General features: G+C 42.3%; 1 protein-coding gene and 1 long non-coding RNA gene across 4 annotated transcripts in view; one reads left to right on the forward strand and one right to left on the reverse strand.

Moving 5' to 3' along the window:
* Window positions 1-12,383, forward strand: part of LOC138911008 (uncharacterized) — a 220,360-nt gene that overhangs the window by 134,627 nt on the left and 73,350 nt on the right. For all 3 annotated transcript variants that reach the window (XR_011416291.1, XR_011416289.1, XR_011416290.1), the window contains exon 6: window positions 6,584-6,665. This is a non-coding gene — a long non-coding RNA (uncharacterized lncRNA). The remainder of the gene's footprint in view (window positions 1-6,583; window positions 6,666-12,383) is intronic.
* LOC6634620 (uncharacterized) lies at window positions 10,093-10,981 on the reverse strand. Its single transcript, XM_002058069.4, has 4 exons — window positions 10,781-10,981; window positions 10,650-10,718; window positions 10,371-10,595; window positions 10,093-10,301 (listed from the first exon to the last, which is right to left on the reverse strand). The coding sequence occupies exons 1-4, from the start codon at window positions 10,842-10,844 to the stop codon at window positions 10,213-10,215; spliced, it is 447 nt and encodes a 148-aa protein (XP_002058105.1). The 5' UTR covers window positions 10,845-10,981; the 3' UTR covers window positions 10,093-10,212.

A 12,383-nucleotide genomic window follows, 5' to 3' on the forward strand; every position in this document is an offset into this window, starting at 1 on the left:
CCAAAACAGGGCCAGGCTATTATATCTAAATGCTTACCAATATGTTTGCCAGATAGAGCTCGTCCAGGGAGCTGGAACTTTTTTGGCTTTACTCCGTTCGAACTTCTAGAGATTCATGAGAATGCATCTTATCCCATATAAAACTCCAATTATACAATCGATAGGTCTCTCTTCATGTGAAATATCATTCGGATCATTTATTAAAAAGTGACTTATCCTGAAATATGGCTAGACATCCATAAATCGAGTAAAAGTCTGTAGTCTTTCATCTAAACCAATAATAAGGTGGTCTGTAGATTCGGGTCTTATACAAACGGACAATATGTGCTAATTTTTTAGCTAGACGACTTACACAAGCATTCAAAAAGACTTTTTAAGTTGATGATCGTTTTTGATAAAACTTAGCTGAATGTTAACGAATAGGCACGCTAGTTCCTAGACTTGGACTTAATATGCGAGGTAGGGCCTTTCGGACTTCGACTAGACCTTCATCCAACGACTATTCATGCTCTCAAACTCGAATGAGTCTTTGAGTCGTCGATCGTATTTAACTCAAAGTATTACCAAATAGGTACGTAGGTTTCTAGGAGATAAAAGAAGCTTCTGATTCGCGCCCGAGCAGGGGCTTTCGGACTCCGAATTGACTCTTAACTTTCACAACGACTCTAACATGCTCTCAAACAGACTGTTTCGAATGGTTGATCGTATTTGATTGAACATAAAAGAATATTACCGATAAGGTACGTAGGTTTCTGTAATTTGAGTTTAACGTTATACGTAGCTTGTTCGTGGCGCCTGAGCAGGGACTTTCGGACTTAGACAAGATGTTCATCCAACGACCTTAGCGTGATCTCAAAGAGACTCTTTCGAATTGCTCATTATCTTTGATTAAATGTATGTGAATGTTAACAAATATGTACGTAGGTGAAGATATACGAAGGTTGTGCATGGCGCCCGAGCAGGGACTTAAGGACTCCGAATCGACTCTTAGCTTGCAGAACGACTTTAACATGACTGTTTCGAGTGGTTAGTCGAGTGGTTGATCGTATGTGAGTGAAATGTTTAATAGGCGAATGTTGTCCAATCTATTGCAAGCTCATTTGTTTTGAGCTCTGCACGCTAGATGGCGCTGCAGCTGCGCGACCGTGAGCCTTGAGCGGACGAGCTTGGGCCCGCAGCGCGCAGTCCGTGGCCCAAAGCTAAACGACCAAACATTTATTTTGCTAATAATTTATTTATACGCCTGTCAATATACATGTAGCATTGTAAATAGCAGCAGCTCTGCCCCCTCGAGGCGCACAATTTGCTGAAATAGGCAGAAAAAAATAAGAAAAAAAAAAAAAAACAGAAATCCATATAGTGATATAGTGGAGAAGGGGGAAATTGTGTAATGCGCGGGCACAGAGCGAATTGATTTGGTTTATGGACGTCAACGCCGACGCGAGACGCGATTATTATGCACCCTCGTCAGGGTCGACTCGACTCTGGAGCGGAGTCTGCGGAGTCAGTGACTCATATCATTATGGCGCATGTCCTGCGGCGCCACGCGCCTCGCACAACAGCCTCCACCTTCTTCTCCGCACAGCGTCCTGTCAACAATGCTTTGATGCCACTTGCCTTGCCTTGCCTTGGATCGCATCTCCTGCGTTCCATGTTTGCGCTTGTTTTTTATGTCTAGTGGCAGAAACCGCACTCGATTTCCAGATGAACGGGCCAAGGCCAAAACGCCTGGCTACCTGTTTGCCAGGCTGCCAGCCTTAGCCGTATCCTGGATATCAGACCCAGCCCCAGCCTCAGCCCATTCCAATCATTCAATGCTTAGCATTCGTATTCGCTGGTTTCCTTTGCCAAATGTCCCTGTATGCCTCATTGATTAATGCGTAAATATGCGTTCCATCGCGGCGTTCTGTTTGTTGTCCTGTCGCGCTCATCCTTGGGCCCCTTTGAACTGTGCCTCAAATATTTTTCAACTTCTCTTTGGCTCTTCCAACTTTCATCTTAAAGCATTTGGCATAAATATATATCTTTAAGATCTATTTCCAATAGGAGTTTTTATGCGCTTAAAGTCAAAAAGAGAGAGAGAGAGAGGGCGAGGGCGAGGGCGAGGACGAAGACGAGGCCTATAATCCGCTTATAAATAATTCAGGTAGAGCACTTTGCTCATGTCCTGGCATCCAACATAAATGCACTCAAAAATGTTCAAGTTGCACATAAGCTTTGAGCCATTGTCCTACAATCTTTCATATTCAACTCCAGGTCAGTTTTCCAGTTTTGTAAGGTAAAAGGATTTTATTCCAGAGTTGTGCTTTAAGTTTTTAGAAAAGTAAAAAATGAAACTTTTGAAAATAAACCAATGTGCCGCCCACTAGGCACAGATTGAGTTGCTGAGAAGCGCAGAGAAGAGTGCATGTTTACTGATTATTCGTAAGGTTTGACCTGTGCGTAAATATCGAATGACTTTATTTCAGTATTGCTCTTTAAAATTATGGGAAATGTAACAAATGAAACTTTCTTACACATTTATTAAATAAACCAATGTGCCGCATTTTGTGAGTAGCTGAGAAGCGCATAGAAGAGCGCATGTTTTGTGTGTGTTGACAGCTTATTTACTTACACGCTGCTTAACGTGCCGTTTTCAGCACTCGCAAGTTGCCGTCAGGCTTTGATAATGTCATACAAAATATGTTGATAATTATCTAAATCACGTAACATGTCTAACCGCCCCCCACTACCACAACCAACCCCCAAGCAGCCCTTAACAAACTCGCTGTCGTGCTCTACATGCAACGTGTCAGGGCAACAAAGTGTTAATACACTCGACACACCTGTAAAAATGTGAAATGTGTGCAGAGGTCGTAACCGGGGACTGGGACAGGGGCTAAGTTTGGGGAAACGGAAAACGGGAAACGGGAAACGGGGTCTGTTGGTTGACGGGCTCATAAGCATGTGCACATGGCAGCGATTACGTAACGCGACAGGTGCCATCAATCATATTTAGGGTAGAGCACAGAGCCCTACATAGACCCAAATTCAACGCCCACTGTACGGAAAATCAGAAGGCAGAGCCAAGATAAATGACCCAGATTTGTTTTAACATTTTTAAGCAAGCGGTTAACTAGTCGAATAGGATAAGTAAATGCTGGTAATTATTATGGCCGCAAATCCACGGATGAAACGGATGAGAAAACGCCGGACGGAGATAAGTGGAAAAAAACAATTTCTTATGTGGGATTTGGTTTTGGACACAGGGCCTGAAATTGAAAACGAGGCAAGTCATGGGTGGAGTGCGATGGGCGGTGGTTAGGGGGGAGGTTAGGCAGAGCACGCCCAATCCAAAACTTCAGCTAGTCGCAGTTCCAGTTTCATTCAGTTCCATCTTCCATCTTCCATCTTGATAGTGCCGCCGGATTAAGCAGCAAAACGCATGAGCTGACAGAGTGAAGTAGAGGGCGTGGGGTTTGGTTGGAGAGGGGGGTTGCTATTGCAAAGAGGGGGTGGGTGGTGGGTATGCTTGAGGGCAAAGTAACGAAAATAACGCAAAGCTGCAGCTGAAGCACAAGGATTACGAAAGGATTCCTTTCTAACGAGATTGACAACAAACCGCAATGCCAACTCCACACACACACACACACACGCACACGCACACTCGCTGCATGTGTGTGCGTGTGTGTGTCGCGCTGGGTGTTGCGTTTTTATTTGTTTGCTGCACGCTTTAGCCCCTATTCCAAGCAACGGGTCGAGCCGCTGGCACATCCAGCATGCAACGCACTGCGATAAGCACTGACAAACACCTGAAAAATCAGCAGCCCACGGAATCGAACGTTTCAAATTTAGCTGTAGAATAATTTTGAATATATTCTTCTGCAAGCATCTTTTGCACTTCTCAGAAACTTTTCGCTCAGCTCGAAAACTATGCTTTAAGCATTGCAAAAATTTGCTCGAACCTATTTTTTACAGCCTTTTAAAGACATTTCCCTCAAAAATTTCTGCTGGAAGAAGATTATAGATGCCTTCAAAATGTCTCATAGAGAGAACAAAGGACAGACAACAAATTCAATAAAAAAAAAAAAATTATTCAAAAATATCAATTCACACCCCTTGCAGCTGTATTAGTGGAAGAGTTCGAACTTTTTTTGACACTCGACAAAAGAAAACGCATTTAATAGATCCCTTTAAAATTTCGATTAGTTAAAAAGTTCTATATACATTTGCATTAGAGTCGCCTAAATCGAACTTTTGTTGGCGCTCGTAAACAAATTTCTGTTAAATAGATTCCATTAAAATTTCAAAAATATAAACATGACAAATAATTTAACAAAAAAATAAAAATGAAATAAAAAAAATTATACCAAAATATCAATTTACACTTCGCGAAGTTGCATTGGTAGAACAGTTCGTGCGTACGCTAACACACGGAAAGGGTATTTCAGTATCGGCTCAGTTTTTTTTTTTTTTGCCTTTCCTCTGCCAGTTGCCCTCGGTCTGCCGTCGGTTGATATGGCATGTACATATATACATATAGATACATATATATATGTATATATATATTATATATGTATATGTATGTATAGTGTAGTATGTGGTATATTATTTTGCAAACAAAGCAAATTTCACCCCATAAAACTAAAACGTTGGATTTAATTTTGCAAAATAAACATAAAAATCGCTTTCTACCAGCTTTTATATGCATGCATACATATACATTCGCTTACATGCGCACATGCATGTGCATGTTTGTGTGTGTGTGTATTTCCAACTGTTTCTGCTGGCTTTACACACGCTCCTGCACTCTTTCTCTTTTTGATTCTCTTTTTGTTTTTCTATTATTTTTTTTTTTTTATTCTTCTTCTTTTTTTTTCCAAGGATTCTTTATATGTGCCTGTGCACTTGTGCATATTTATCTTGAGCACATCTTTGGCAAAGCCCAAGCTCTTATCTTTTGGGCAATGGTAGCTCTGTCTCGCTCTCGCACTCGTCCGCTCACTCGCTCGCTCACTCGCTCTCGCGCTCCTATTATGCTTATTGCGTTAATGCAAACTAAACGCAGCTCGCCAAAAAAAAAAAAAAAAATTATATATTAAATGAAATGAAATGAGAATTTCAAAGCGAAACGAAATGAACAGAAATTCGAAATTCATTATTCATTTGCCTACAGCAACAACAAGAACAAGAACCAAAGCACGAGCAGGGCGTAGCGCGGGGGGAAAGAGCTGCAAACATACATATAAACAACAAAATCAAATAGAAAATGCAAATAATACAAATACAACAAATGCAGGGCCTGAGGGGGGGGGGGGGGGGGGGGGGGGGTAGTAGCTGCGCTGGCCGTTGGCTGGGCTGGAGAGACGGGGAAGGGGTTGGGTATCTAACTTTTGTGGTGCTCAAAATCGTTTTTGAGTTTTCGCATTTGTTGTTGTTTTTGTTGCTGCTGTTGTTTGGTAAAAAAGTTTTCTAATTAAAACAACAACTGACAAACGCAAATTGTCAACGTATTCGCACACACACACACACACTTGCACACACACACTGCCAAATGCTTTGTTGGACAAAGCTTTTGCCTCCCGGCTTGGCCGAGAGGGGGCGCTCGCGTGTTCTAGCTCTAAGCGCTGCCCTACGGCCATTTTTTTTTGGGGGCGTTTTGCTTGCTGGACGCGCTGCGGGCGTGGCATTGGTAGACATAGACAGAGGGGCGGCCATGGGAGAGGGGCAGCTCTTATTGTTAGCAGTTGTTAGATTAGTTTGACTTTTTTTTTTTTGCTCCTTTTGCTCCGCACTTGCATTTTGCCAGTTGTCAAAATGTAAATGCGCAGCCAGCCGAGAGAGAGAGAGAGAGAGAGGGATGGAGTGGGCGCCAAAAGGGGGAGGGGGGGGGGGGGGGGGGCAGTTGTGGCTGGCCGTAAAATTGTCAGTTGATGATGCCCGCAGCAACGCAGCGGCGCAGCGGCAGCGGCAGCGGCAGCGGCCAAAAGGGGATCAAGCAATTGTTTGCATGGAAATTACCTAAAAAATATGCACCGGAAAAAAAAAAAAAACAAAGGAACTAGTTTGCGCGACGCATAGATATCCTAAAATGCCATAGATTAAATGACACACCAAATTTCCCAGCCTCAGAGCTTACAGTCTCTGGGTTACGATAGGCTAGTGGCCAGACTATCAAGAATATAATACCTTATGTCCTGCCTGTAACGCGGTATACCCGATTTATACACATACCTAATGGGTGCAGGGTATCACCAAAAAACACATTTCAAATACGACAGCAGAGAGAGTGCGCGAGAGTGAGGGGAGAGAGAGAGGGAGAATGACAGCAAACACAATATTTGGTCTGTCCCAGCGAATTAGCAGACTTCTCATTGTTTTTATTTTTTTTTTTTAATTTTCGTATTTGGGCTTTAGTTTGGAGAATTACAAACCGAAAGCTAATTATGAAGTGCAGTCAAATGTAGCAAGAGATTAGCTAGAGACCGTGAGAATCGCATAGAAGAGCCGCAATGTGAATAAAGCAATTAACAAAGCTCTTTGACGGGCTCGTTGATTAAACTCTGTGCAACTGCTTCTATTTTTTTTTCTCTGTTTATTTCAGATAATGTGCCACAGGCCAAATTCACAGCTCAGAGCCCTTCTGTGAGCTGATTGATGAACTAAATAAATGTTTAACAGAGTACGTAAGTAAAAATCGTATCTATATATATTTGCCCAGGCTAGCAGGCTAATTGATTGACTGACTGACTTATTGATTGACTGACTGACTTGATTGAGTGACTGATCGAGTGATTGATTGACTGGTTGTCTGACTAACAGACTGATTGACTTAATGACTGACTGACAGAGTGACTGACTGATTGACCGACTGACAAACTGACTGACTGACCTACTGATAGACTAATTGATGGATTGACTAATTGGTAACGAGGCTGGCTGTGTCTGAATGTCTGACAGATAAACTTTCTAATCGAGTAACAGATTGACGAATCGACTGACTGATTGCCTGATTGATTGACTAGCTGACTGACTTATTGATAAACTCATTGATTGACTTACTGACTGATTCAAAGACTGATAGAGTGGCTAATTGTCTAAGTGCTGATTGCCTGACTGATTGATTGTCTGATTGACTCACTGGTTAACATACAGATTGACTGATTGATAAACTCATTGACGGATTGACTCACTGATTCAAAGACTGATAGAGTGGCTAATTGTCTGAGTGCATAACTGATTGTCTGACTGATTGAGTGACGGATTGAGCGATTGACTGACAGATTGACTGATTATCACTGCACAGCCAGAAGTATAAGCTCTACCTTTTGTGACTTCAATAAATGCTCAAATAAGCTTTTGGCTTATTCCGCACGCAATTGTGGAAAATAGGTGAAAAAGTACGTACATCCAGATATTTCTAAAAACCGATTGGATGTTAAACCTTGTTCAGAGTTTGTCAGTTAATCATTATTTGCAAATTTAAACAAGCCTGGCCATGTCCTGCGTGTCCTGTGTGTTCTTTAAACAATTCAATTTCCATTTGCAAATTGTGCGGCTAAATAATTAGAGCATTCAGCCCAAAAATAATTATTTACTTAAACTTTGCAATGAAAAACTGAAAACAGAAAATGGCGAAAAACAAAAAACGAAAAACTGAAAACTTTCAGCGCGAGGTTCAATCAAATTAATTTTTGCATTTAAGCCAAAATGGCCAATCAGTACCCAACCCTTGCCCTTGTCTGTCTGCCCCCCCCCCCCCCCTCACACACGCACACACACCACCCTTTATCGCCTTCTCTTTCTGCCTGTGCGTTTGCGAATGAATCATAATTTTTATTATTACGTATACGCCGTGGTGTGCAGCAAAGTTCGTCGTCGTCGTCGTCACTTTGTTTTCATCATTTCAAGCGCAAATTGCTGTTGTTATTGTGGCAATTGTACTCAGGCCGACACACACACACACACACACACACACACACTCGCACACAAGTTATTATTATTTTAACAACAATTTTCCAACTGTGTTTCGGACGCCGCGTCGCCGGCGCCAAACGTCGAAGGTCGCGTAATTCAAAAGCAATTTGTCGAAATTAAATTTGATTACATTTATCGCGCCAGCCGCTGCCCCCCAACCCCCCCTGCCCCTGCCCCTGCCCCTGCCGCAACCACCCAGCCGATACCCAATCTACAGCTGTCTCTCGCTCAGCTCCATTTCGTTGCGCATTTCTGTCTACGGCGGCTCCAGCAAAGTTTTCATTTTCCATGCTGTTTTTTTTTTTTTATTTTTTGTTCTGCTTCTTCTTGCCTCGCGCTCAACTCTTTAATCGCTTGTAATTGCCATAAATTGCCGACTGAGCTCCACACTCAGCTGCCCGTTCGCCCCGAGCACAGTCGCCAAATGCTGATCAATAAGAGGCGCATTAAAGTTCAGCAGCGCCTCAAAGTATGCAGCTTTCGAATTTAAATACACAGTGAACGCGCACAATGAAAATATACCCTGTAATATGAGATATACCCCAGCTAACAGATCAAATCTGTTTAGAGCATACGACAAGCTTATCAACTTTTGCTAACTCCTCTCCACAGAGTTCCAATGGAGTCTCTATCTTCTAATGAGTTCTCCTCTAATGAGTTATCCTCCAATTAGATATCTTCTAATAAGCTATCATCGAATTAGATATATTCTAATGAGTACTCTAATGAGTTTTCCTCTAATGGGGTCTCCTGCAATGAGAACTCTTCCGATTGGAACTATACCCATGAGCTTACTTCCAATGTGTTCTCTAATGAGTTTTCCTTTAATGAGTTTTCCACAAATAAGGTCTCTTCCAATGAGGTCTCCTCTAATGAGGTCTCCTCCAATAATAAATATTGCAATAATATATCTCCCAATGAGTTCTCCTTCAATAAGTTCTCCTCTAATGAGGTCTCATCCAATGAGAACTCTTCCAATGAGAACTTCTCCAATGAAGAGTGCCCTAATGAGCCTTACTCCAATGAGGTGTCTCCCAATGAGGTTCTTCCCCAATAAGTTCTACTCCAATGAGAATTTCCCCACTTGAAGCTATATTTTGCTTATACCTCATGTCTACAGGGTATCTAGAGTCGTGTCTACCTTTGCGCTTTGCTGACACTCAAATGACATTATAATTAAGCATCTGAATAAATGTGAAAAGAAAACGGAAACGGAAACGAAATGAAACTTCAACATTGACACGCCTCCACAACAAGAAAATTACAAAATTAATGGTCTAAGCCGAAAATCTAGATAGCAAAGGAATATTCCATGTGAAGGCAGCGGGCAAAATAAGTTGCCGTTAAATGTGCCAAATAGATTCCTTTAAAGCCAAAAGCTTGGTTCTTGCTGAGCTTAAGGCTTAAAGTAGGTAAATGCTTGAAAACTTACAAAGAGATAACCTTAAATGTATAACTGGATCTGTTAAAAGCGAATAGCCAAGCAAATGCAAATGCTCGACATGCATCAGATACAGCGATTTTTTCGATAGAAGCCATTTGATAGGCTTTTCTTAAGCTGAAGCTCAGAAGCGTCCTCTAGTCGAGACGGCGAGACACTCGATTCCAAAGCCAGGCTGTCGTGGCAAACATAAACAAAGCGCAGTTGCTTCAGCGACTTTTCTTTCCCCAACAAAACTGATTTTGAAGAACCTTCTGGTAACTACTTTGGTTCGAACATTCTGATATTTTCTGGGCTTCAGGAAGTCTGCCAGTTGATGTCGGTTCTGAGCAGAATATCTTGATAAGCAAATAGGTTTTCCATACAAGCACCCACTTTTCGACTCATTGTTCCCATGGCACAGATATAGTACTCCGATCCGATCAGTTTCGACTAACATATGTCCTGCCTGCAAAAGAAAATCGATCCTATGCAAAGATTCAAGACGAAAGCCGAGACACTAGCTCGCATAGATGGAGGGACTGACAGTGGAACATGGCTATAACGACTCGACTTAACAAGATCAAGAATATATATATGTCGGCTTAAATGACTGCAGAGTATAAAGATTGCCTGAAGGGACAACCCACTGCAGGAATAAATATTTCGAGCTGTGTATCCTAGGAAAACCTTGAAATTATTCAAAAATTCTGAACTAAGTTATTTACAGCATTATTTATATAGCACATAGATAGATATATATATATATATATTTATATAAGCAAAGTTCTTGCATCTCGGTCCTGAACTGTAAAGGGGTTCAAGGTGCGTTCTGGTTAGATGTAGGGATTGGCCTCGTCGCTGGCGAATTCACGCCTAAAGTCCAGGCCGGGCACATTATCGAAGCGTTTTTGATGTCTGTTTGCTGTGGAACAGTTGCTCAGCCATGGGCGTATGGTTGCCGGTAGGTTGAGAGGGGGAGTGGTTCACTTACCAACTTTATTCTCGGTGAGCTTCATCATCTGCATGAGCGCCTGCTTGACCTCGCGATCCTTCTCCCGCTCCTTGCGCTCCTCCTCATCCACATTGGTCGTCTGAATGCTGATGTGATGCTTCTGCTCCACATCCCACTCCATGTCGTCGCCATCATCGTCCAGGGCTGCCGCATCTTGCTCGCCCAAGACAACGCCTTGCCGCTTGCTCACGTGCGACTTGAGGGCTGAAAGGGAATTGAGGGAATTGGAAGGTTTACTCGCCAGGATCGCGCACTTACCTGGCCCCTCACGCCTGTGGCGAGTCAACTCCGACTTCGGCTGGCCCTCCTCCTTGCCGCCGATCAGCGCTGCTTGGTTGGGATGTGGAATGAGAAGGGGGCTTAGCTCAATTCCTAGAAAATCTTCTTACCGAACAGCAGCAGAAAAAGCGTAAAAATCAACAGCAGCCAGGAGAGTCTCCTCATGAAATCCATCGTTTGTCTCGCTCTCTCTCAATGTCACTCTCTCTCTCTCTTTCTCCCTGTTTAAGCTTTCTCTGGTTCTTCAGCTCTTAATTGATTTGCTTTGCTAGCTGCCAGCTCAACAATTTGACAGTCTAGGCACGGGTTGAAATTGTTTGACTCGCAATTTGTAATTCGACAACTAGCTGTAAGGCAACTCGATTTGGATCAATCTAAGAGCCGATTTATAAAGAATTTGTAGCAAAGTGAGGAAACTAAGGCAGCTCGTAAACAGGCTCTAAACTTCACCAGGCAAAAACTTATTTCTCGAGCGATTTTTGCCATTAAGAATGCATAAATAGTTAGAAAGTTGAGGAATTTCTTAAGAACTTGGAGCTTCGAACAAGCAAACGTAAAGACGACGGTTCAACCACGGCTAGAAATGTGCTTAATTATAACCTGAAGTAAATAAAAATGGGTAAAACGGATATATATAGAATCTATGGTGCAAAAGTATGTAAGAGGCAGAAGGAAACATTTCCGATCCCAAAAAGTATATACATATATATTCTTGATCAGCATCAAAGGCGAGTCGAACTAGTCATGTACATGAGAGTTAAAATGTTCAACAATAAGTCCTTCCGGTGCCCGCGCTGTACGTGTTTGTTTCCGATAATCGATAACTTGCCCAATTTCAAGTAATCGATAAAAATCGATATCGAAATTCTGTTTTTTTAACATAACCCTATGGTTTCAAGAGCTACAGTCCCCAAATTTGACAATTAGCTTTTAGAATAGTATATAAAGATGAAGTATCTTACATTCTGCAGCTATCGCAATGTTTCTCAATTCTTGGTATGACTGCAGGTATAAGGCCTTGGTTAATTGTTACATGCGCTTAAGATAATTTCAAAGTCAGCGAAGAGAATTATTTATTTTATTTAAGGTAAGTAAGGTCAACGAGTGCCTAGGGAATTTCCTAGTCTAGGGAACTTGTATACTTCTATGAATGCTAGCTCATGCCTTAGTGAGAGTCAAATGCAGAGTATTCGCTAGTCAGACACTCCCGACTAAAGCACTTTTTCTTGGATAGTTCTCTCAATGCTAGCTCAAGCCCTTGTGAGAGGCAGGTGCAGGGTATATCCTAGTCGTTCATTTCCGACTTAAGCCCTTGTTGATTTCCCTCTGCGCTAGGGTATACCCTAGTCTGGCATGGTCTGGATGCTGGGTATCTCCTAGTCGGACATTCCTACTTGTTTAGTTATTATTCCAATGTCATTATAGAGGCAGATATTTTTCAACCCATTTTCAATTCATTTCGCACTGGCAATTAAACCAGCCCATTTGGGCGAATGCCCAACAAGTTATCAGGTGTCCGTTTATCCTCGATATCATGTCCTTTGCTCAACTGCCATTTGAATATTGCTTGCCCCCTTTGCGTGCCCCCTTCTCATCACTCGCCCCTCAACACGCAAAGTCTAGTTTTTATCAGTGCAGCGTTTGCGCTCTTTGAGCTTTTGGCTTGCCACAATTTTGCCTTATGCGGCTTCTTCATCGTAACCTCAAAACCCC

The sequence above is a fragment of the Drosophila virilis genome, chromosome X (assembly GCF_030788295.1).
Source record: "Drosophila virilis strain 15010-1051.87 chromosome X, Dvir_AGI_RSII-ME, whole genome shotgun sequence".
Lineage (NCBI taxonomy): Eukaryota > Metazoa > Arthropoda > Insecta > Diptera > Drosophilidae > Drosophila > Drosophila virilis.